At 42.3% G+C, this 26364-nt stretch overlaps 2 protein-coding genes across 3 annotated transcripts in view; one reads left to right on the forward strand and one right to left on the reverse strand.

Moving 5' to 3' along the window:
* The window catches only part of EXTL2 (exostosin like glycosyltransferase 2), a 30434-nt gene extending 28532 nt beyond the window's left edge, over positions 1-1902 (reverse strand). Inside the window, exons 1-2 of one of the 2 annotated variants that reach the window (XM_075558823.1) lie at positions 1359-1902; positions 843-1050 (exon numbers count right to left, since the gene is read on the reverse strand). The gene's annotated coding sequence lies outside the window, so the exon portion shown is untranslated. Of the gene's footprint in view, positions 1-842; positions 1051-1358 lie in introns of those variants that run through there. The other variant, XM_075558824.1, reaches the window with a different exon arrangement.
* Positions 1903-2054: 152 nt separating this feature from the next.
* Positions 2055-26364, forward strand: part of SLC30A7 (solute carrier family 30 member 7) — a 78820-nt gene continuing 54510 nt past the window's right edge. Inside the window, exons 1-5 of the mRNA XM_075558825.1 lie at positions 2055-2309; positions 2527-2628; positions 17790-17903; positions 22820-22907; positions 23553-23679. Of these exons, the coding sequence (XP_075414940.1) occupies positions 2230-2309; positions 2527-2628; positions 17790-17903; positions 22820-22907; positions 23553-23679 (511 nt within the window). The 5' untranslated portion in view covers positions 2055-2229. The remainder of the gene's footprint in view (positions 2310-2526; positions 2629-17789; positions 17904-22819; positions 22908-23552; positions 23680-26364) is intronic.

A 26364-nucleotide genomic window follows, 5' to 3' on the forward strand; every position in this document is an offset into this window, starting at 1 on the left:
AGGGGAGCTGATATCAATGAATTCAAGAAGAAAAAAAAATAATGAAACTGATTGTGATAGCAATTGTACAATACTGCTTGATGTGATTGAACTACGGATTGTTATAATATCTGTAAGAGCTCCCAATAAAATGATTAAAAATTAAAAAAAAAAAGATTTGAAAGCAGCTAATGCAGGTTTGTTTCTCAGAAAACCGCCAGAGGGATTTCTGAGTCACAGCTGCCTGGAATACAATGCAGATTTCAAAGGCAGAATACAAAAACCAGACAGGTTCAAATTGCAGCTGACCTTGATGAGTGAAATGCTGAAAAGCATTTGCTGAAATTTGATTAGATATTTCTATATAGTCCCTTCTCTCTCATTAGTGATATCATCATGAAATAAGAAAGCAGTTTCAAAGGAAAACAGCAGTATCAGAAAAAGCTTTTATCTTTACCTTGTCTTTTGTACCCAAACTAATGTTCCCCCAGCAGTGCAGCAGAGTAAAATCCAGTCTATTCATAGTATACAAGCTTCCTAAACAACTTAAGTAAACGCTAATTTAAAATATTTTTATGCTCAATGAAAATAACATGTCAAGAAAGGCGGAGGCAAAACATTCTTTGCAGAACGTAATCTGGAACCTCGCTTCTCCCCTAAGAGTTTTAATGAACATGAACATTAACAAAAAATGCACACACACCCCAACCTACTGTAGAATAGCTATATTCTCAAAAAGAAAGCCTCCGGATGTTAACATTCCACACTGCTCTTCCCCCAAAGTTCCCAAAATGCGAACCAAGCATAAATGCATCGCCCCTGCAAACGTTCGGTCACGCGCGTGCATTCGGAGGTCTCCTTACCGGGGTGCAGAAGGGCGCAGCGGGGCGGGCCGACATCCTGGGGAGCAGCCAGGGGTCCCCAGAGGAAGGGGCGCCCCGCTGGCTCAGTGCTAGCTTCTTCCTGGGCGGCAGCGCGCACCCTCGGCGGGCAGGTAACCCGGGGAAGCGCCGCCCGCAGCAGGGGGACGGTCCCTGGCGTCCGCCCGCCTCGTAGGTGACGCTCCACTTCCTGTTGGGGGGGCGGGGGAGGCAGCTCCCGAGACGCTGGGGTTTGCCGTTTCCAGCCCACGTTCCCAAGACTAGCCGGCCCTTCGGGGGCCCATCGCTTCCCCAAGGCAGCAACTTTTAATTGACCACGTGGCGAGCCACGTGACCTCGCCCAGCCCGTTCCCCTGCAGGCGCCCGGAGAACTGGGGGCACGGTGCAGGGGGCCCCGCGGCCGCTGTACACCCCCCTCCCGGCGCCCGCCCCCCGCCCGCTTCTCCCGTCCCGTCCCGGTGCTCAAAAGTAGAGCCGCCTCTGCAGCTCGGGGGTGACCTGGAAGCGAAAAGGACGTGTAGGCATCCGAGCTTCGAACTGCGATTGCCGGAGGAACCAAGTCCAGACGGTCTTGTGGAGGGTTTCTAACGACCACCCTTTAAACGCGTTTGACGTTTTTTCTCGAGAGTGTCTGCCTTCCGAATCGCAGGCCAAGGCCCCGCTGCTGTGTTCCCGAGTGATGATGATTTGGCGCCCAAACCATCACTTGCACTTCCTGCGGTTTGGCGCAGCGGGAGGGCACGTCGCCGAACAAGGCCACCCACTGCAACAGCATTTAATGCCAGCCGGGGGGCAATGGCAAAGGTCACGCCTGGGATGCCAATGCATCCGGGAACCTTGGCGGTCAGGGTGGGCGTGAGCGTGTCGCCACCACTAAGCCAGTTCTTAGGGTCCGTCACCGCGAATTTCCTCCCCGAGGCCAGGGGCTGGACCCCATTCCAGGACAACTTCTCAGAAACCCGAGTTAACGCCTTAGATCGCCCTACTCCGCGGGGCCGCAGTCCAGTCCTCGAGCGGCCCCCTACCCAGCTCGGCCGTCGGCGCCGCCCACCTCCGCCGGCCCAGCCCATCGGCCCGCCCCCCGCCGGCCCCGCCCATTGGGCACGCCCATCTCCCACTGGCCCCGCCCCGTCCAGCGGCCCCGCCCCCGTCCCGCGGCCCCGCCTTCCCCCTTTCCCGTCCCAGGGCGCGTTGCGCGGTCCGGGCCGGAAGTCAGCTAGTTCCTGGGTGTGTGTCTGTGTCTGGACGCGGCGCGCGGCCGGGACTAGCTCTGGGAATTCCCGTCCGAGCCGTCACCCCTGTCACAGTCACCACCACACGGAGCCACTTCTACAGGGGAGTAGACCCGGCCTGTCGCCGGGCAGAGACGATGTTACCCCTGTCCATCAAGGATGATGAATACAAACCATCCAAGTTCAATCTGCTCGGCAAGATCTCGGGCTGGTTTAGGTGCGGGGTGCGGTGTTTGCGGGAAGGGGGTGTCGGGCAGTGGACAAGAAGGCCCAGACCGAAGGGTGGCGCGAGGCTAGGGAGGGGGCATCAAGGACCACTCTCCCCTCTTCGCCTACGAGAGGGAGAGGAAGGGAGCTTATGGATGGGGGATTGGAAAAGGAGTCCTGGCTTCTCTTTGACTATCCCGGATCTTCTCCACTTATGTCATGCCCAGGTCTATCCTGTCGGACAAGACGTCTCGGAACCTGTTTTTCTTCCTGTGCCTGAATCTCTCTTTTGCTTTTGTGGAACTGCTCTACGGCATCTGGAGCAACTGGTAAGGCAAAGGGAAAATGTTTGGGGCGGAAGCGGAGCGGGGGGAACGAGACACGGCTTGCTTAGTGCCACGTAGCACCTTTTCAGGAGCCTATGAAGCTCATACCTGTGCTAACCTCTGCTGCTGGTGCTGGATCGCTGTCACCACAGCAGCCTGGCAGGGCTACATCCTTCAAGGTCCGGTCCCCCTGGTCAGATAAGACTGACAGGTGTGCCTCACCATTCGCCAGAGTCTCATCTCAAACCTTGCATGCCTTAGCTTTGCCCACTTGAAATTGGGAGAAACTTGCCCTTGCCCCTCCTTTTGTAAACGTGAAGGAGTGGCATCTGGAGTTGACCTTTGAGATTCTTCAAGGCAATAGCTGAAGGGTTTTTTTTCCTTCTTCTTTTGGTTTTAATATACCCTCAGGTCTTAAAATGGGGAAGATGTTTCTAAAAGGTTGTCTCGTGAAGTGTGTGTGACTCACCACTCTCTTTAGTGTAGAAACTGCCCCATGATCTTACTGTGGTGTTGACTGTAGTAGAACATTCCATGTGGCTTTCTAGCAGCCTAGATCTTTTGAGTTGGTGGTGCTTGGTGTCAGCTTTGGATCTTTTTTGAAAGTGCTCTGTGAAGAGGTAAATCAAGTGTGTATCTTTATGAAAATGAAGTACTATTATTTAAGTATCTGCTGTTGGATAACTTGAGGGGTACGAGCTTGTTCAACGAACAGATTCACACAGCCCTGTCTTGGTGTACTGGTTTGCCTTTGCAGTTTAAGGATATGATGAACACCTAGGGAGTCCCCAAATAGGGTTCTGACCTCTACTGTGTTTCGTTTATTTTCTATTGATTAGGTAGACTCAGTCTCTGTCCTTTACGCTATGTGTTTCAGAGAGAATTGCCATGCTGCATCTTTAGCTCTAATGAGATTGAACAGTAATTAGATAATAGCATGAGTTTTTGTTAATATATATTTTCATATGAAATTCAGTCTTATTCAACTGTGGATTCAATTTTATAAAAACTCAACCGTCAACAGATTGTGAGGGCTGTTGGTCTTGTTTTGTATGGGTGTAAAAGACATTTAAAAACTGTAAACCTCCTTGTGAGGTCTTAATCCAAAGGAGCTTCCACAAGGGAACTTTCCCATGAACTTTTGGAAACCCCTCTGATATGACATAAATGTTTTGAGTCCCTAGGAAATCAGATGTGTGTATCTGAAGATTACTCCATTATAGGTTATTTTTCAATCATGTAAGGTTAATACCCTTCCATCTATTTTACATGTTAAAAACAATACCTGTGATTTTTCACCTCCTAAATTATGCCAGAATTTCAGCCACCATTAAAAGGAGCCCTGGCCGCACCGTCTGAGAAGTGTTGGACTGGTAACCACCAGGACAGCTCTTCAACTCCTCAGCCGCTCCATTGGAGAAAGATGTGGCTGTCGACTTTTTTTTTTTTTAAACATTTTATTAGGGGCTCATACAACTCTTATCACAAGCCATATATATATATACATCAATTGCATAAAGCACATCTGTACATTCTTTGCCCTAATCATTTTCTTTTTTTTCTCCTCTTTTTTTACATTTTGTTAGGGGCTCATACAACTCTTATCACAATCCATACATATACATGCATCAATTGTATAAAGCACATCCATATATTCCCTGCCCCAATCATTCTCAAAGCATTTGCTCTCCACTTATTTGCATCAGGTCCTCTTTTTTGGCTGTCGACTCTTATGAAGATTTCCAGCCCCAGAAATCATGTACAGGGCCGCTGTAAAATGGACCCAACTCAATTATAGTGGGGGGAGGGGGCCACTGATCTTGGCTTGTATTTGCACGTTTTGCTACCGTTTCTTCATACCGCAATACCTGGTTCATTGTGGCCTTCCACTGTGTAAGCAGCCCTGGGAAATGTATTCGAGGGATTCATGTTTCAAATGCCAAATGACCTTTTCCATGGAAAGTCAGCTGGATACTCCTCGTTCATTGCATAGTCTTTAGAGTTTTATGAAACATTTGGGCCTTCCAAGATGAGGCAATTGGTCATTATTTGCCTGTGACAACAGGCATGTACTCCACTGATTTTCTTGCCAGATTTAGAAATAGCCTGGACAAATTTCTTAAGTAAACATCTCCCCCAAACCAATTCTTTACAGCCATTTCTGTGTTAATTTGTATTGTCTAAAAATTAAGTTTCAAGACAAGAAACAAGAAAGGTCTGAATGGATTAAACACTTTTTTCACAGGTAAATGTTGATAGAAGTAGCTGATTTAATTGTAACAGATGAAAGTTCTTTGGAGCCATAATTTTAAAGGAAGAACTTAATTATGGTTGAATTCTATATTTGAGAGAAAGAATACACTGTCAGAGGACAAACAGCTAAGTTATTTATATATTTTCCCCCTATGAAATAGCCGCTACGTTTTATCTTTCCACTGGAATGTAAGCTCTGTTGAAGTTTCTATCTTAGCACCCAAGTACATAGTAGAAATCCAAACACATGTCATTAGTCTCTACCAACTCATAACGACCCTATAGGGCAGAGCATAACTGCCTCACAGTTGTTTCTAAGACCGTCACCTTTACAGAAGCAGACTGCTATGCTTTTCATTGGAAGAGCAACTGGTGGGTTTGGACTGCTGGCCTTTCAGGTAGTAGCCCAGTGCTTGAGCACTGTACTACCAGGGCTTGTACATAGCCCAGAGTAGGTGTTCATGCATATTTTGTTGAATAAATGAATGAGGAAATAATGTATGTATTAAATTCATCTTATATTAAACATGAACAACCTGTATGAAACTTGCTTGCGGAAAGCAAGGAGGACTCAAAGGACTTATGGGTGAAAATTAATAAAAGTAGCCTTTGCAGAATTGAAACTCAGTATAAAGAAATCTCCTATCTTCACACCTGGACCAGTTGGCCTCATCATGATAAACAGAGAAGAGATTGACGTGCTCAAGCATGCCTTTATGTTTGGATCCACAATCGATGCTCATGGAAGCAGCAATCAAGAAATCAAACAACATACTGCATTTGGCAAATAGGCTGCACAGGACCTTTTAAAAGTGCTGTAGGTGATGAACTACTCTTGACCCAAGCCAGGGTATATCCAGTCACTTTATATGCATGTGAAAGTTGGACAATGGGTCAAGAATATTTCAGAAGAATTATACATTTGTATTAATGGTATTGGCAAAAAAATACTGAAAGTGCTTGGCCCTGGTGGCATAGTGGTTACACGTGGGGCTGCCAACTGCAAAGTCAGCAGTTCGAAACCACCAGCTGCTCAGCAGGAGAAAGATGAGACTTCCTCCTCTCTTAGAGAGTGGCAGCCTTGGACACTTCTAGGGGCAGTTCTACGCTGTGCCACCAGGCCGCTGTTAGTTGGAATTGACTTGATGGCAGTCAGTTTAGTTTCTTGTTTGTTTGTTTTGATAGAACGCCAGAAGAACAAGTAAATCTGTCTTGGAAGAAATACAATCAGAATGTTCCTTACAAGGAAGGCTGGAGAGAGAATTTGTTGCACGTATTATGGACATGTTATCAGGAGAGATTCATCTCAGGAAAAGGGCATCATGCCTGATAGAGTAGAGAGTCGGAAGAGCAGGCCCTCCAGGAGATGGCGAGTGGATTTACACAGTGGGCTGCATAGCAGGGTTGTGAGGGTGGCACAGTACTGGGCAGTGTTTTGTTGTCCATAGGCCCCGATGAAGCAGGACCCACGCTACAGAACCTAGCAACAGCAGTATGCTCAATATACTGACTGTTCCTCTTGGGCCTAAAGACCATGTAGCGACTCCTTTCATTCTCTGAAGTTAGAACAGAAATGGTTGGAATACTATAGGTGGTATTTTTTTCTAGAGTGTTGATACCTTGCACATACTAATCTGTTGTTGAGTTAATTCTGACACAGAACATGGCCCTTCTAGCCTATGCCAAACTTTTCCCTGGTCCCCAACTTCTCAGCCACAAAGTTCTTTGGCCTTAACCTCTGCCTCTGGGCCAGGAAGCTGGCCCACTGCTCTGCCTCACAGACTCAGAGCCTTGGTACTGCTCATCTCTTCTGTCCCACGGTCTCGTGACTCAACCTCGATGCCACTAGTCTCAGCCTCTGCCACTTCAAACAGATGGTCAATAGGTTCCATGGCAATCTCTTTTTGATGGGCCCAGGCTTTCTGAGATGGCTGTTAAACATGGAGCTTGGCTTTCTTGGAGGAGTGATTTTTGTCTTTAAGCACATCCTACCTCCAAGGAAACAAGGGTAATGCCTTCGTTCACACCCTCTACTAAAGTAGAGTAGGTTCACACCCTGCTACTCTACTTAATCCAACCTGTTAACACAGCAGAGAATCCCTCCACAATGGGATTACAGCCACAGGCAGATTAGAAGGAAGTATAGCTAGAAGAGCCATATTAATTGACTACATCTCAGGAACACACTCCATATCGGCCTGTGTGTTTGAAATATGATTCCCAGGGGTGGGTTTAGTTCTAGATTTGAAGGGTAACTAAGGACCACAGCCTCAGGACTCCATCATTCTCTATCAGAACAGTAAGTCTTTTTTTTTTTCTCAATTGTTTTCTACATTATTCACTCATCCTTTGCAAGATCATCTGTGGCCTGATCAGAATAGTTGGTAGTGTATCTGGGCACCATCAACTTGTTCTTTTTCTTGAGTGGTGGAGGTTGTGGTTTGCCTGGTCCATGTGTCCTGTGGACTGTTTCCTTGTGTGTTAGATTTTCTTCTCTACAGCAGACCAAGAGCGACCGATATATGCTTAGATGGCTGCCTGTAAGCTTTTAAAGCCTTCATGACTCACTACCACGTAGAACATTGTGAACTATTCTATGCTAATTAAACTAGATGGCCCCTGTGGTCCTAAGACCCCAAGTTCAGTGACTCATTTCTTTGAGGTTGTTAGCGAGCGAGACCCTCACCCAGACCACTCACTGAAACAGAGATGGAAACAGTAAAGCTTTATTCAGACAGATTCGAATCTGGGCCCTCACCAGCAACTGAGGCAGGCTCAGTCTGTAAGGCGAGAGCCCCGAACAGCTGCAAAGGGAAGTTACTATACATCCTTGTGGGGCGTCTTGCCAAGCAAGGGGAGGGGGAAGGCAAGTTCTTGTGTGAAACTGGCAAAGTATTCTCAGAAAAGTGAAATAAAACAGTTTTTAAGTCTAACAAAGTAAGTTCTACATTTAAGATCAGTTTGTCCCCAGTGGTCTGCCAAACGATACTGTAGGTAGGCTAGGCTGCTTCTCAGAGCGAAACATTCTGGGCTGGGCTACACCTGTTTCAGGCTGCAATTTAAAAATGTTTCCATTCTGACCAGGCAGTGAGCTGCCTGTTACTGTTACAGGGCACAGTGTCACAGAGGTGTTTGCTAATAAGTTCTAGTTTGTCCCCTGTATGCTCTACTCTGTCCTTGGATATGTTTGCAGTACATACACATATATAGTGTAGAAATAATACTCCAAAAACCTATACATGATTGTGGGTATTGTTCCATGTACCTCCCCACATCTCTTCTGTGTGTTATTGCAGGGTTGTGTATGTGAGTATTTACCTCGAATGTCTGTTAATGGTTGTGCATACAGATTGGATAAGTATGGTGAGAGGATACAACCTTGACATTCACTGTTCCACCTTTAAACCATGCAGTGCTCCCTTGCTCTGTTTGCACAGTGAAATGTTCTGGAACTCCCTTTCTTCTCGAAGGTAGCCACAGTTTGTTGTTATCCACCCAGTTGAATGCTTTTGCGTAGTCAATTAAACACAAGGAAGCATCCTTCTCATAGTCTCTGCTTTCGGCCGAGATCCATCGAGCATCAACAATGATGCTCCCACACCCTCTTCTGAATTCGACTTCCGGCAGCTTACTGTCCATGTACTGCTGAAGCTGTTGTTGGTTGCTCTTCAGCAAAACTTCACTTGCATGTGATATTAGTAATATTGTTCTATAATTTGAGCACCCTTTTGGGCCACTTTTCTTTGGAATAGGTACAAATATGGCTCTCGTTCAGTCAGCTGGCTAAGTAGCTGGCTGCAGACTTCATGGCATAGACCAGTAACTGCTTCCAGTGTTTCGTCAGCGGTTGAAATATTTCAGTTGGTGTTCCAGCAATTCCCAGAGCCTTGTTTTTGGCGAATGCTTTCTGTGCAGCTTGACCTTCTTCCCTAAACATTGCTTGCTCGTATGCTACCTCTTGTTGACCAGTTTGTACAGGAATACAGCGACTGTATTCTTTCTATCTTCTTTCAGTGCATCATTCAATATTTTGCCCATAAAATCTTTCAGTACTGCAACTCGAGGCTTGGATTTTTTCAACCTAAGATATGCTGAGTTCTTGACTTTGTCATTTTTTCCATTTGTCCTAGTTACTCTACGATAAGAGCGAGTTTCAGAGTCTGTTCTGACATCCACTCTGATCTTGTCCTTCTTCCCCATCTTTTCGATGACCCTTTGCGTTCTTCATGTACAAAGCTCTTGATGTCATCCATAGCTCATCAGGTCTTCTGTATTTAGTGGTTAGTGCTTCAAATCTGTTCTCGATAATGTTCTTGAAATTGGTGGGTGGGATATCCTCTGGTTCATATTTTGGCTCTGGTGGAGTGATTTCAATTTAGTTGATGGTCTGTCGATTGTCAGCCCCTGGTCTCATTTTACCTGCTGGCACTTCCTCATGATCTCTTCTTATGGATGGAGTCTTTTTATTTCTGTGTGTTCCATCTGGCCAAGTTCATGTGTACAGTCACCGTTTGTGCTGCTGGAAAAAGGTATTTGTGATGTAGAAGCCATGGGCCTTGCAAATTTCTATCATGCTGTCTCCAGCTTCGATTCTGTTACCAAGGCCAACTCTTTCGCATGCCAATCACCAGTAATTATCAGTGCCTCTTGATTGCATGTTTGTTCAATTTTTAGCTGAAGATATTGATGAAATGCCTCAGTTTTAGAATCACTAGCTTTGATGGTTGGTGTGTATATTTGAATAGTGTAGGTGTACTGATAGAATTTTCTTGGATGTGGATAGATATTATCCTGTCACAGACAGTAATGTACTTGAAATGTCTGTTTTGACCATGAATCTGATGCCATTCCTCTTGGTTGTGTCATTCTCTTAATGGTAAACCATGTAATTTTCTAAACCAAAATGGACAACACTAGTCCATTTAAGGACACACCTAAAAAGTCTATCTTTCTGTGTTCCATTTCATTTGGAACAAACATGTTATAGCTAACCTAGATATTTTTTTCCTTTTATGGCAGTGTTCACGGAATGTATGTAAAGTACATTTGTTAAACAAAATAGTATTTTACAAATATTTGTATATGTAACAAGTCGGGATTTATATTTATTTCGAATGAATATCTGGCCTTCTAAAATTGACTCATTTAAGAGTCATACATATAATGGAAACTTTAAGAAACAAAAGCATTAAGAATCATGCAAAGTGAGGAAGAAAAATTGTATTAAATATACCGGTTACTGTAGTTATTCAAATTGACTTTTAAATTGCATAAAGTTAAAACAATAAGGAAAGGAGCTTGATAAAAGAACATTGATAAAAGAACATTGATAAATGAACATATTGTCAAATGTTATAAATTACTGATGATGTCAAAAATTTTGCGTATTTTGGTGACAGTCAGAGGTTGTGAATACTTAATCTTATACACGAGTACTTAACTGTTTCTTTGTACAAGTTTTCTAGTTTTAGCTTGTATCTTTAGGTCTGTGAGCTACCTTTAATTTTTTTATGTATGATATGAGGTAGGGGTCCACATAATTTTTTACATGTGATTATCTGGCACTATCTATTGAGTTACTGTGGGATTGTTGAAAGCATTTGCCTGTAAATGTCAGGGTTTATGTCAGTTCTGTTTCACTGATAACCTATGTCTGTATTTTTGCTAATACCAGACTATCTTGATGAATGCAGCTTGGAAGAGTTTTTTGAAGGTGGGAAATGTGAGATTTTCAACTTTACTGTTACTTTTTAAGGTTGTTTTGCCAATTTGGAGCCCTTTATATTTCCACTTGAAACTTTGGGTCTGTCTACATTTCTCCAAAGCTAGCAGTGGAGATTTCAGTATCATGCCGAATATGTAGATCAACGTGGGACGCAGTGCCATCTTAACAATACACTCCGTCCTCACTTAGTGACATGGTTAAGTTCTACAGGCCAGGTAGGTGATGTAAAAATCGGTGTTCAATGAAATAGAGAATTGTGGGAAACCGAAAACCCGAGAAGAGTGTGTATGTGGGCAAACTCTCAACATTCATCCATTAAGCCGGAGTCTGGGAGGCCAAGGCTCCCGTGGAGGGAACCTTAACCATCATGGGTTGGAGATGCGTCCCACTTACATTCTCCTAAGTAAAGTTATGCCCCCGTGCCCCCACTATAATAATGCCAATTGAAAAAATTAATTGGGGGCTCATACAACTCTTATCACAACACGTACATGCACCCATGTGTCAAGCACATCTGTACATTTGTTGCCTCATCATTCTCAAAACATTAGCTTTTAAGGTGCTTTTAGACACACCTGGTCCCTGACTACACTTGAAGATCAGCTGCTTGAAGATAATTTGCCTGAAGGTTGTCAGCCCTCTAAGGCACTCAGACCCTATTGTCTGTCCCACCCTAAGTAGGACTCACTCCCTAATGGATTGGTCCCCTGGACAAGGTCAAGCCAGCTCAGAGACCATCAAGGTTAGAATGCCATCTTGTTCTAAAATCTGCTCATCTTGTTACATATGTGCCTTCCTGTCACATAGGTGCCCCTCGTACAACCCCTTCCTGTTGCATGTATACCCCTAGCTTGTCCCCCTCCTGTTAGGTGTATGTCTATTGTACAACCCTTCCTGTGACGTATGTGCTTACTGTGACCTGTGTGCTGAGATTATATAAACTCGAGAGATTACATTACTGTAATCTCTTTCTCTCTCTGCTCGGGAGGTGAGCCCTTGCATACTTCATCTTGTCTGATGTCTCTTTAATTTACCTCTCAATTACATAACTGACCCTTTGACCCATAGGCTGTGGGGTGGCTGGTCCGACACAGAGAACAGCCATATACAATCACAAAATGAAGGATTACTACCAAGTTACATCATTACCTCTCTGCCAAGTTACATCATTACTTCACTGCCGGATTTCATTGTCAACTGATTCTCAATGCCAGGCCAAGTTGGCACATAACCTTAATCATCACAGCCAGTTGCTCTCACTTCACACCTCAGCGCTCGTTGCTGCCAGATATGTGTTGTTAATGCTCAAAGTAGCAGATAGTAGAGTTTGGCTACTGTAAATGTGAAATGTCAGATAGTCAGATAGTAAATGAGTAGGTGTGTTGTCGTTCTCCATGAGCCTGAAATGTGTTTGCGTGTATTTATGTATTCTGGTTTTTTTTTCAGTAGTATGAGAGGGTATCAAAAGTCAGTGGAAAAATCCCATTACCTTTTGGTTCTATTTTTCTATGAACTTGCTATAGTTTAGTTTTCAGAGTATGTTTTACTCTTCTTTTACTAAGTTTACTCCTAAATAAGCCATGACTTTTAATGTCATGGTTAATGAAATTTATTTCAGTTATGAATTGGCCATTACCCCTGTATTAAAATACAATCCATTTTTGTATATGGATCTTGTATTTTGCTTGAGTTGCCTAGGACTAATGTAATAGAATTCTAGCTGTGATTGGCTTAGCGGGGAGGGAGGGGAAAAAAAAAGAGGACCTGATGCAGAGGGCTTAAGTGGAGAGCAAATGCTTTGAGAGTAATTAGGGCAAAGAATGTACGGATGTGCTTTATACAATTGATGTATGTCAATGTGTGGATTGTGATAAGAGTTGTATGAGCCCCTAATAAAATGTAAAAAAAGAAAAGAAAAAAAGAGAAAGAAAATGATTAGGGCAAAGAATGTACAGATGTGCTTTATGCATTTGATGTATGTATATGCATGGATTGTGATAAGAGTTGTATGAGCCCCTAATAAAATGTTTAAAAAAAAAGAACAGAAATTAATTTTCTCACAGTTCAGGACACTAGAAATCTTAGTTCCGAGCAGGCATACTAGCAGTTTCCTGGTGTATGTGGCCATATGGATGTTTGCTCTGTGTGGGCATGGGGGGGGGGGAGGTGATTCAAAATGTTAGTGGGGAGATGATGGTATTTCCATGAGCCTTTTGGAGCTCCTTTATGTGTCTTCCTAAGGTGTGTGTGTAACTCAGACATATTTGGGTATAAGACGGACTCTAGTGAAGAAGCCCGAGGGGCACGGTGGCTTAGGCTTTGTGCTGATATCCACAAAGTAACTCGTTTAGAGCCCCCGTCTGCACCTAGAGAGATGAGGCTGTGTGCTCCACTCAGTATTCGTAGTCTTGGAAACCCTGTCTAGGGTCGCGGTGCGTCAGAATTGGCTTCCCTGTCGTGTGAGCCCTGGGTCGTGTTGGTTATGTACTTACTGGGTTGCTGACCCAGACAGAGGTCAGGGTACTAAACCACCAGCAGCAAAGACTTCAGTCTACACTCCCTGAAACACACAGGGGCAGCTGGACCCTCTGTGAGGAGTTGTGAGTTGAATTCACTCCCCCACCCCCACCCGCAGTTTCTGTCCGCCTTTTCTCCACGTCCCCAGTTCCTGCCTAATTGTGCAAGCTAGAACATCTAGCTCAATGTTGAATCCCTGTTGTGCGGGCAGCCATGCATGATTCGTTCCTGATCCTAGCGAAGCTTTCAGTGTGCCGGGCGAAGGAGCTGTTGATTTAGGTGCTTTTTGTGAGATTGAGAAAGTTCCCTGTACTACAGGTTTGTGGTTTTATTATGAAGGGATACTGAGTTTTGTCGAATATTTTGCATTTTATATTGAGAATTCATGTAATTTTTTCTCTTCGTTTCGTTGACATGGAATATTAATTTTTATATATTAAACTCACCTTGAATTCTGGGAACAAATTCGACCTGCTTGTGGAGTATAGTCCTTTTTTACATGAGTCTTGTTGGATTTTATATGCTAGTTTTAAAAATGATTTTATTGGCATATAATCGATGTACCATACAAGTTAATGGTTTGAATATATTAAAAGGATTTTATAATCAATATGCTAGTATTTGAGGACTTCTGACTATTCTGGAGATAATTCATCAGTGGTTTTCTTTTGACATTGTTGTTTTTAGGATAATTGTATACTGGTCTTAGATGTGAGTTGCAAAGTGTCCTATTTTTTTAAAAAAAGTTTTTGAGTGATTGTGATTCATTTTAATTTTTCTTCAAATGGTAGAATTTACCATTGAATTATTTGAGTTTTTTCTTGTTGAAAGTTTTAAAGTTTTGAATTGAATCTCTTTGCTTGTTACCAGTCTACTGAGTTTTGAAGGCACCCTGTAGCACAGTGGTTCAAGCCCATCAGCTGCTCGCTGGCAGAAAGATGTGACAGTCTGCTTCCGTACATCTGACAGACTGGGAAATCTTTTAGAACAAGTTCATTCTGTTCTGTAGAGCCACTCTGAGTTGAAATCAATTTGATGACAGTGATTTTGGTTTTAGTTCATTTATTTTTGAGTCACTTTTTGGAGCTTGTGTATTTTTAGGAAATTTTCCACTTCACCTAAAATTACTTAATTTGTTGACAATGAATGTGTTCACCTTATTTCTTTATAATCCTTTTTATTTCAATTAAAATGTATCTTTACTTTTTAATTTTAGTAAATGAAGTCTTCCTTTTTCTTGGCCAGTCTACCAGAAGATGTTGATTTTGTTGTTTTTTTTGTTTAAGACAACTTTAGGTTCATTAATTCCTGTTATTTGCTATTCTTAATTATCACTTAAAGGTACTAAAAATGAGAAAGAATTATATTTACCCGCATATTTATCTTTTTCTTACTCTTCATTTCTTTGTAGTGATTCCTACTGGAAGAATTTCTTTATTATTTTCTTTCACTCTGATCTGTTGGCAATAAAACCTTCCATTTCTTAATGTCTGAATGATATCCCATTGGATATATAGTTCAAATTTTCTTTATCCACTTATCTGTTAATGGGCACGGGTTGTTTTCACCTTTTGACCACTGGATAATACTGCAGCGAGCATTGGTATGCATGTATCTGTGTGAATCACTGTATATGAAGGGGTACAAAAAAAACCTGGAATCCCTCCCCCAAAGCTATGTATTTAATTTTTCCCCCCACAAAACAACCTTATACCTTTAAACTACTCTCCATTACATGTAATATATTTGTCACATCTGCGATTTCATTTTTGGAAACATTTTTCAAACTCAAGTTTGGAAGGCTGAAAGCACCTCCCTTGTTTTTTTCTTCACCTCTTCTATGTAGTCAAACCACTGTCCTTTCATGTCCTGCTTCTTTCACAGAAACAATAAAAATGTCACACGGAGTGAGGTCAGGTGAATAAGGTGCACGGGGCAAGAGAAGCATGCTGTTTTTGTTTTTTTACCAAAACTAGTGCAGTGAGATGGCTGGGTGAGCAGGTGCATTGCAGTGGTGGCAAAAGCAGTCCCCTGTCTTGTCACCTTTTTTGAAATGAGAAATCCATTCTTCATACACTTGACTTTTTCCTGTAGCACTGCCCTAGCACTGTGTTCAACATCACAACAGTTTCTGAGGCATGTTTCCCAAGCAGGAAACAAAATTTCACAGCTGCATGTTGTTCCTTAAATTGGCCATTACAAAAAATGAGATTTGAGTGAACTGTCTTTCATTTAAAAATTCACTGTGACCAGAGAGAACCTTCCCAGGCGATGCCCTGGGTGCACTAACTCAGAGCGAGTTGCTTGATGTTTCCCTAGTGGGAAACATTCATACTATGAAACCTCTGCTCTACCCAGTGCCATTCCGGGATTTTTTGGGGTGCCCCATCGTATATCTAGCAGTAGAGTTTTATATCTATTTGAGAGACCACTGTTTTAGTCTGGGCAAACTAGAGAAACAAATCCACAGAAGCTCATGTATATAAGAGGGTTTTATATCAAGAGTAAATGGGCATTAAGAAAGCATCCCAACCCAGTGATGTCCAAGCCCACAAGTCCAACATTAGCCCATATGTCCGACACCGATCTACAAAGTTCTCCTCCATCTCACAAAACATACACCGTGATGCCGACTGCAGAAGGAAAGCTGAATCAGTGAACATGTAAGCATCTCAGCACTGACAGAAGTCTCCACAGGGCTGCTGCAGCACCCAGGGCTGCATCAGGGTAGGTCCATGTAGCTTCTCTTCGGGGATGGCTTGTAGGAAGTGACCCTTGCCAGCTGAAGCAGGGAACTGGCTAAGGCAGCTGTACCCTAGTCTGACCATCAGAAAGCAAGAGTCCCGAGAACCAGAAAGGCGAGGTTCACCAAGCCATATAACTCTCGCCCCTTAATTAATTCCACATGTATTTATTGGCCAAGTCGGCACAATAAACCTTACCTATCTCAATCACCAAACTGGTTTCTACAGTGGTTGCATCCTTTTATAATCCTGCCAGCAATGTATGGGACTTCCAGTTTCTTTACATTCTCCCTAACACTTGTTATTTTTCATTTTTCTGTATTAGCCATCCTGGTAGGAGGAAGTGGTGTATCTGTGGTTTGGTGTGGATTTCCCTAAAGACTAAGGATGTTGAGCCTTATTTCATGTATTTATTGGTCATTTTCATGTCTTCCTTAGTGAAAGTCTCTTGTCTATTTCTTCATAGATTTGTCTTTTTTGTGGTTGAGTTGAGGGAATCCTTTACTCATATTGAGTATATGTTTTCCAAAGATTTTCTCCCATTCTGTAGATTGGCCTCCATTTTGTTGATAACGTTCTTTGATACTCAAAAGGTTTACATTTTGGTGAAGTTCAATTGATCTGTTTTTGTGCTCATTACTTATGCTTAGGGGTTCTTATTAAGAACTCGTCAAAAGTTAGATCCCGATACAGTATTATCTTTTCTTAGAAGAGTTTGGTGATACTGTTCATATGCTTAGGTCATTGATTGATTTTGTGCCAATAGATCATCTCAAATATGGTATAAGGTATTGGTTCAACTTCATTCTTTTGCATATGGAGATTCAGTTGTCCCAGTAGCATATACTGAGGAGACTACTATCTTCCATCTAAGTGGACTTAAATCCTTGGTTGAAATAACTTGACCAAACCTATATGAGTGACTTCATTTTTGAAAAACATTGTAGCTGCTTATAGATATCCTGATTGATGGCATGTTTTATTTCAGTATTTTAATGTTGCGTTTTGGCTTGAAGAGTTTCATGTAAAAAAATCAGGATTTAAAGTTGCCCCCACCCCATCTTTGTAATGTCTCACAAATTTTTACTAAGTGCTGGACACGACAGTGTGTACGAGAATATTCGAGAGGGAGGTTAATAGTGTTTTTATCCAGAGGTGGACCTACCTTTTTATCATTGTTAGGGCATGAATCTGGAGTTTTTAATATAGATGGCCTGGAAGAGTTTTGTGTTTTATTGTGGCTAGTTACTTTCAGTATGCCACAGACTTCAACTTTTTTGGAAGGTGAACTTTGACTGCTGTACTTAATATGGAATCTGGATTCCTGGAGGCTTAACTTATGTCATTAGCTCCACTCTGCTGTCAACAAGTCCAGCATGCCTGGGTCACAAAGGAGCCCTTTCTGCTCTTTCTGTTCCCAGTAGCAGATCACGGTGGGCTCATTATTTTATTCCGGGCTCATACTGGAGGCAGGTGGGGTTTTAGGCTCTGTGGCTGTATCTCAGCTTTAGGTAGGCCTGTTTGACTGGGACTCAGGGTGGGCACTCTAAATGTTCTTTCACCTACCATTCCTAACACCCACTCCCTTTCCCAGTGTCCCTGTACTGGTGGAAGCCCTTGGACTCGAGCAAGTTTCCTGCTCTTTCCCTAAGATCCTGGACTGAGTGGATTTCGGCCCAATCCCAGCAGCAGAAGACCGCAGCGCGGGTTCTTGGCTTCGCCCGCGGTGGCACCTGCCTTTGGCAGTGATTGGATGGTGGGCAGATACCAGTCCAACCTCTTGCTCAGCAGACAGACTGCTTTTACCCGTTCCATTAGCAGCGGAGCTTTTCCTTGGACAGAGGGTGTGAGAATTTCTGTTTTTGAGAGCGATGCCTGTGCTCTGATTTGTGTTTTAATATATCGATGTGTTTGTTCTTTTCCAGCTTAGGCTTGATTTCCGACTCTTTTCACATGTTTTTCGATAGCACCGCCATTTTGGCTGGATTGGCAGCTTCTGTTATTTCCAAATGGAGAGATAATGATGCTTTCTCTTATGGGTAAGACTTTTTAAAACATTTTTATTGAAGTTCAAGTATACAGAAAAATATACAAGTCTTAATTACTTTCAGTGAGTGTTCATAAATTAGACCCATATGTATAGCTTATGTCCTTAAAATCTCAGGCCTCTCCTGTACCTCTCCAAGATCGACATTTTCCAACTCTGGATTAGTGTGGCTTTTTTAAAAAAATCTTATATAATTAGAGGCTGCAATGTATACTTTATTTTGTGAGTCCAAGTTTTTTTTGTTTTTTTTTGGGGGGGGGGTGGGGGTTAGTTGGTAGGGCATTTGGATTTTATTAGAACTCTAGATAAGATTATTACTGTAAAGATTTTTTTCAGCTCTTAACATGTTTTTTTGAAGAAGAAAATTTCTGTATAATGAAAATGTTTACTGTAATTTTTACTTCTCCTTTTGGACTGCTATTTTGTTATTAAAATGTTCAAACTTGCTGTTAATTATATTTATATTATTCCTAATAGGGTTTATATTATTTATCTCTTTTTGCCCTGTTTGTGTAAAGAATACTTCTGAATTTGGACAGTGAAGCATATATTTAAAGAATGTTTTCTGCGCTGTATTGAGTTATCTCATCTTCCTTCTGAGTTGAATGAGTACTCTTAGAAGCAGGTAGAGCTTTTTACCATCTTGGGTGAGGGGAAGCACTAGAGTTCCGTTGTTTGACGTAGGCCTCGTGAGTTCTCCCTTGTCAGTGTGTGGACTGCTGGTCCTCTGGTGTGTCTGTGTGTAAGTAAAGCTCAGACGAGAAAGCTTTGCATTCTTTACCAGGCCCCTTTTTATTTCCCTGCTTCCTGCGCCTGTTCACGTGTCCATTCTTTCCCGCCCTCTCTTTCTTCTTTCCTTTCTTTCTTCCCTTGTTAGTCTCTCTCATTTCCCTCCCCTCCTTTCCTAAGTTCTGTTCTTTAAGCTGTCTCCCAGCCCTCACATTCATTCTCTTTCTCCCGCCCTCCCCTGAGCGCCTTCCCCCACCCTGTGTTTCCGTCCTAGTATGTGGGCTGTTCTTGCCATCTTGGTCTTTCTCGCTTGTCCCCCTCCAGCCAACTCTCCCTTCCTTTTCTTTCCCCTCCGTCCCCTTTAACCACTCTTCCTTTTCTCGCAGTCTTTCCCTCTGCCCGGCACTACTTTATTTTTCAAGCTCGCTCATTTTCCCTCTCCACCTCTCTTTGACCTCTGGCTGTATTTCTCTTTCTTCTTCCCATGTCTTCCCCTTCCCGGAGTCTCTCTTCGTGGATTGCTGTAGTGCTCTCCTCTGTTCATATCTGCTCCTCTGCCTACCACCTCCCCTACCCACCGGTCTCTGTGCTCCTTCCTCATTGCCGCTCAGCCGTCTCCCCAGCCCGGCTTTTCTTGCTGTGACCCTCGCACTCTCTCTCTCCTGCACCTGTCCTTGCTCTCGCTTTTATTGAGAACCCAACATGAGTCCGATTCTTTGCTGTATCTAATGAAATATACATGAATCACACCTACTCTGCCTGGAAGGAATTTTTGATATTCACTACACATTGTGACAAATGCTAAAGATATACACAGGAACTTTTAAAAAGTCATGGAAAATTTTCATGATGTTCTAGGGCAGATTTTAACTCTAGCCACATGGATTTAGTTACTTGTGAACTTATAAAAGTAGAAAAATATTTTGATAATATAGAACAAGAGCTTCTTTATATATAAATCTAAGCAGTTTGAAAGTTAAATAACAGACATTTTACATACTGTTGAACTGCAGGGAGTGGAGGAGTCCTGGTAGTGCAGTGTTGAAGCACTCTCCCTGGTTGGAAACCACCAGTCCCTCCCCAGGGACAGTTAGAATCGCCTTGGGGACCATATGGGACAGTTCTACTCTGTCCTGTAGCTTTGCTACGTTTCACCTGTACTTGAGGGCAATGTTGTTGTTGTTGAAGGAGTCCTGGCTGCTAAATGACAGATTAGATCAATGTTTTGAACTCACCCCTTGGTCCTGTGTGAGAAAGGCATTGGTGATCTGCCTTTTTTCCAAGGAAACTCCTGGGCACATCTGTCCTGCCCCAGTCAGTCAGGCTCTGAGAGCAGCACCAGCTCCCTAACAACAAAAGCAGAGCTATTAACAGTTTCTCTGATGGCACAAGGAGCTAACTGCTAAGTGCTCAAGGACCAGCTAAAAGGCTGACAGTTCAAACCCGCTCTGAGGTGTATCTCCTTTTGAGAACCCAGAGTGGTCCTAGTCTGTACACGCGGGCTTCTCGGCACTGATTCAGCAGCACTGACAACAGTAGCAACATAACATAGGTATTAAGATATTCTTAAGTGTGTTTAAAATTGTTATGTCTAAAGTTACATTTTTATATTTTGGAGAATTAGTAATTCATGTGTATAGTATATCAAAAATCTAATTAGAATATCCTGTTTACCAGTCTAATTGGATAAACAGTAGGTGCCTGTTAGATTCTTCTCAATCCCTAAATGTTTAAGGTATCTTGTTTCATATTTAGAATGCACTGTCACCTGCTATAAGGTGGTTTTTAGCAGTAGGTTTGAACACCTTCTTTAGTATAGCTGGTTTTAATTTCAACTTTACCTCAATGTAAACGATTCATAGTTTTTGATTTGCCACTTTTTAAAAGTCTCTTATCCTATTCTCAGCTTTTTAAAATTATACTTTCTTATACTGTCCTCTCCTTTTTCATTAAAAATACCCTGGCTGGGGGACATGTAGAGGATAACTGCTTCAGTCGATTCATGCATAGTTCATGTGGTAGTGTCGGAGCCCTGGGGGTGCAGTGCTTATGCGTTGAGCTGCTAACCACAAGGTCTGCAGTGTGAACCCGCTCGTGGTTCTGGGGGAGGAAGATGAGGCTCTCTACTTCTGTAAGCAGTCACAGACTTGGAAACTTGGCGGGGCAGGTCTCCCCTGCCATGTGGGGTCTCTGAGTTGGATTGACAAGATAGCAGTGAGTTTTGGTAGTAGTCCGCAACAGCAATAGCCAACTGGTGTCAGCACGTGAAAATGAAAGTGAATAGGCTAAGCCTAGCGATGGATCAAAAAGAGAAACACAACAGCAGACGAACTGTGTAGTAGCGAAAACAATACGGGGAATCTGCAGGGCAGACAAGAGCCGACAGTACTTCTTTGTATGAAAATCATCCTTGTTTCCGGCTGCTCTTCTAAGTGAAGCCAATGTAAACATGCAGCCTGGAGGTAGAGAGGGGAATGCTTCCATACATATATGTATGCTCATGGCCTTGTGTTTTTCCTGCTGTGACTGAACACTCCAAACAGCAGCCACCCTTAATTAGGCAGCACTCACCATGTTCATGAATGATAAAATTCACTCTCAGTGAAGAGTCATTTACAAATGCTTGTCGTCCCTAGTTTTCAGAGTTTTAATTTTAAAACTGCAACCGAGATGATCAAATAATATTAAGTCTAACTAAATCATTTTAGTCCAATAATTTATCCGAATTTATGAAGCACCTACTAAGCTGGGCTTTGGGGACAAAAAGATGCCCCGGGGGAAAAATCCCTGCCTTTGATCTTGAAGCCTATTTGGGCAAAAAACTTTGAGTCCTGCGTTAATTGTGGATTAGAAGTGTGGATTAAAAGAAAGTGCTTTTTTGTTTTTTAGCAGTAATCCTGTTGATTTACTAGATAAATTCCTAATGTGAGTTGTGCAAAGCAGCCTGCATCATTTGAATTTATGACCTTTTTCTTCAGGAAAAATGTCTGGGTGCTTTGACAGATCACATATAGGGTAATTTGTGTTGGAAGGTAGAGGTGTCCCTTTTTCTGAGTGCAGATACAATGGGACTTCAGAAAGTTCATGGGAATACAAGGTAAATGGAAATACAAGGTAAATGGAATTACAAGGTAAATGTAATACAAGGTAAATGGAATTTCCCCCTCTCTTGCGTATGCTTATGTTGGCGTGTACTTACAGGGAAATGCCAACAGAATTGGACTGTATACACTCTAAATCTTTTTTCTCTTTAAGTAGTTTTTACAATAAAAGTGGTATTATCTAGAAATGAACAGAGAAGTTAGAGAAAGCATCATTTCGATGCTTTCATTATATTGTTTAAAGAGCAGAGTGAGTAACTGCTGTCTGCAGTTAATCCTTTGAATGCTGCTTGAATATGTAAAATGCGAAGTTAAAGTTGTTTCTAATGACTTTAACTAAACTACATATACCTTGTGGAAAAGTAAAACCTTTCCCCAGTGCTTCACACAGGTAGGAAACAGAAAGCTTCAGAAGCCCATGGAGAAAAAGACAGGTATTTTTGAAAATAGTTTGATTAGTCTTATATGAAGCTAGAATTGATTCTAAAAAATAGATAATTGAGTTTTTGCTAACTGTATTAATTTGGGGGGGGGCGGGGACAAGTGATAGAAATATAAATCTCGAGTTGTCTGAGGGATCATTCAGTGTCAATTGCATTTTCCTTTAATCAAAGCTCCTCATCCCAAAGCCCTGGAAGCTGAAAGGAACAAAGCAGAAAGCATTAGTACCTCTTAGGAAAGCTGGAATTAATGTATTACAAAACCTCCTCCTCCTAGCGCCTTTCTCTTACTGTTTCTCCTTGGGTCTCTCCTTCCTGCCTGCTTGCCTGGCCCTTTTCTTTTTCTCCAGTGGCAACTTGAGGTTTACATTTCTGTGGACGGTCTTTTTAAACTTGCTTACTCTAAGAAGGTCTTGATTGGCTGGTAGGAGTCTGTGTTTTATGACATTCTGGTATTAAATATAATGCATAATATTTAAAATATGCTCCACTCATTTCTGACCTGTAAAATAAAATGTACTATACTTTGCTGACTGGCTACATAAAACCATCTAATATCTCATAGACTCTGAATGTATGTAAATTTGTGATGTGCCTTTTGAGAAATAACCTAAGTTGTTTACTCTGCTCTTCTTTAGGTATGTTAGAGCGGAAGTTCTGGCCGGCTTTGTCAATGGTCTCTTTTTGATCTTCACCGCTTTTTTTATTTTCTCAGAAGGCGTTGAGGTATAGTAGATAATGTTTGGAGTTAGTAAATTCTTTTCTGAAACGAGAAACTTTGTTAAAGATATGTGTAACAGATCTGCCTTCACACTGCCATTCAGTTTTTGTTGCTAGCAGCCGCATGTGAGATAATCTCGTTTGTGTGAATAGGAGGGACTTGTAAAGGAATGTAAAAAACGAAAGATATGTCAGACTATTTGAGTTCGAAAATAAGCAATGCTTTCGAGCCACTACGGAAGTGTTGACACTACAGAGTGCCCAAGTGCATTCTGGGCTATAAGGTCAGGTGGGAAGCATCCTTACAAAAAGTGAGCCTGGAGCTTTGCCAGTGAGCGGTCACCACGTGCTCTTTCAAATGAGAGGACAAATGCAGAGAACATGTGAAGTTTGATTACCTTAAAATGATAGGCATTATTTAAGATACCAAAGGACATGTGATCCAAATAATCAGATTTTAAATATTTATATTATTATTATTTTTAAATCCCCTCTTTGAAATATATGAGCATTGGTTTTATTCCTGTAACTTGGGAATTATTTTCTAAGTACGTATAACTCTGAGTGAAAGATTTTTAAAATGACTGCTTTTATCAGTTGATCACCGAGAATTCATGTCAATGCTGTGTGCTTGTGTTGTGTGTTTTCTAGAGAGCATTAGCCCCTCCTGATGTGCACCACGAGAGACTGCTGCTTGTCTCAATTCTTGGTTTTCTGGTAAACCTAGTAGGAATATTTGTATTCAAGCATGGCGGGCACGGACATTCTCATGGCTCTGGTATGATGGTTAGAACCTTTTGTTTTTTCCTTTTCTACAAGGTTTTTGTTACATTATTCTCTTTTGACAATTGCTACCTAATTGCTAAAATTAAGCTTTACATGGAGTTTTAATAACAAAAGTGCTGCTAACCCACTCTTCCGACTGTTTTTCTGATTTATCTCTCACATTTCTTCATGCCATTCCTTCCCATTTCTTCCTCATGTTAACAGAGTTTGTCAAGTTGATCAGGTTATCACGTTGTTGTGAATTCTTCTAGCCCTTTGTATTTACTCTGTTTAGTATGATGCCATTTATCTAAAACTGTTAGTCTGGGTGGACTAGAGAAACACATTCATACACACACTCAAATGTGGTTAAGAAAGAGATTTATATACAAGAGCAATTGTATATGGAGAATATTGAGACAACACCCTAGCCCAGTCCAGATCAAATCCTTAAGTCTGATATTAGCCCATATGTCCAATACTAATCAATAAAGTCCATTTCAGACTCAAAAAACTCATGCAGTGATGCCGAATGCAGGAGGAGCACAGGTCAGTGGGTTGAAGTCTTGTGGATCCAGTGGTGGTGTAAGCATCTCAGTGCTGGCAGGGTTCTTCACGTGGCTTCTCCAGGTCAGGCCAGCAGTGCAGTTCCATGTGTCTTGTCAGTAGAGCATCTCCCTGGGAGTGAGCTTAGAGAGAGTCTCCCACCTCCAAGGAGGAAATACAGCAGATCCCAGAATCATCAGGGGAAGGCCATGCCCACAAGGGGGACTCAATGACTATACAAAGATTGACGGGCTAGACTCCACCCCTTCACTGGTAATCCCCTCAAATTGACAACAGATTCTATAACTACCATAAAAACCAACATTTGAAAACTACAAAACAAATCTACGGAATGTTTTATAGTGTGTATATGTAATTTACTGTATAGTCTTTTCTCTTAGAGCCTTCTCTTTAGTATGTGTCAGTCTGCCTTGTTTTTTAACAGCTCTTTAAAAGCTAGGGACGGCTTTCTCGGTCGAGTCTAGGGCAAGGTCCTGGTCTCCTTTCAGCATCTGTGAGCCGGGACTCCTTGGTAATGCATGTGTCTGGCCTTCCCGAGTGAGTCTAGGAACTAGTGCATGCAGAAACTTTGGTCCAAAGGACATACTTCATCCCCCAGTTCTTCTTTTTTGTGATAATGAGGTATGTCTGGTCTCTACTCACTTGTTTAATTTCTTTTATATCTCCAGACTGACTGGAGCGTAATTTCCTCATGAATGTAACTGCCCTCACTTTGCTTCATTAGCATTATAGAGGATAGGATTGCAGGTCTATCAGATCCCCAAATGTAGGATAATTAGAATCTTGCCCTAGCCAAATTGACACTTTTTTTTTTTTTTGGAAACAGTTCAATCCACAACAGGAAGTATGTACCATCTGATGTTTTTTCTTGTAAACTTTGAGTCCCTTGCCTTCCTATATGGGTTACAGAAGCAGCTTGTTAGTTTCTACAAAACAGTCACTTTAGATTTTAGTAAGAATTATGTTAAATTGGTAGACCAGATTGAAGAAGAATTCCATTTCAACAATGCTAAATTTTCCTATTAAGGAACGTAGGCTGTCTTTACCATGTTTTCATATCTTCTTTAATTTCTTGCATCAGTGTTTTATAGTTTCTTGTTATCAAGCTTAGTATTTCATTAAATTTATCTAGTCATTTTGTTCTTCTTGTCATTGTAAGAGAGCTTGCTTTCTTAATTTCATTTTTGGAGTGGCCATTGCAATTGCGGCAGAATTATCTGCCTAAACAGTCTCTGGTAAAGGACATCATGCTTGGAAAAGTGAATGGGTCACAAAGGAAGACTCAGCACCAGACGGTTTGTCACCGTGGCCGCAACAATAGGCTCAGACATCGCGGACACTAGGGAGGAAGGTGGGCGCGGGGCTGGTCGCGGCTCCTTCTGTCCTGCGTGTAGGGCTCTTTGGGTTGTACTCAACCCCACGGCAGCGAGTTTGGTTTTGAATTTCTATTTTTGCTTTGAGAATTTCTGGTGGGTTAGTTCTTAACACTTTTATCCCTATCCTTAATTCTATTTGGTGCCTTGGCTTCCTTCTTAGTGCTGCCAGAACAGAAGTATCACAAATGGGGGACTTGGAAAATACATTTATTTTCTCATAGTTTAGGAGCGCAGGTGTCTGAATTCAGGGTGCTCTCTCAGGAGGGCTGTCTCTCTCAGCTTGCACTCGGGGAAAATCCTAGCCTCTTTTCAGCTCCTCCTCCTCTCGTCCCTGACAGTGTCCGTCTGTCTGATGGTCCTCTTCCTCTGCCTGGTGAGATACACAGTATTGTTTTTCTTGTTATGGGCTTTCTTGATCTCATTCCATACATTCCGTAGGCCATGTACTCTGTTCCCATGGAGTTTTCTGCCAGTCTTTTTTTAAATGCTCCTTTAACTTTTAATCTGCCTTTAGGATCATTCTCATCCAGTAGTCTGCCATGAATTAGTTGAAAGTATTTCTTTAAATGCCTGTCCTGTATGCCTTCCGCCGTTTGCCAAGTGGGGGGATGAGTCTACGAAAGAAGACTCCACAACTTGGGTCCTTCTCCAGATGCCTGTAGCTTTATTTCTCACTCATACAGGACCTCAGGTCGGCGAGTGATGTGCCTGGTGATTTCCGCTTCCCTGGGTATTTCCTGCATTCGCGCAGCCTT

Source organism: Tenrec ecaudatus, chromosome 1 (genome assembly GCF_050624435.1).
Source record: "Tenrec ecaudatus isolate mTenEca1 chromosome 1, mTenEca1.hap1, whole genome shotgun sequence".
Classification (NCBI taxonomy): domain Eukaryota; kingdom Metazoa; phylum Chordata; class Mammalia; order Afrosoricida; family Tenrecidae; genus Tenrec; species Tenrec ecaudatus.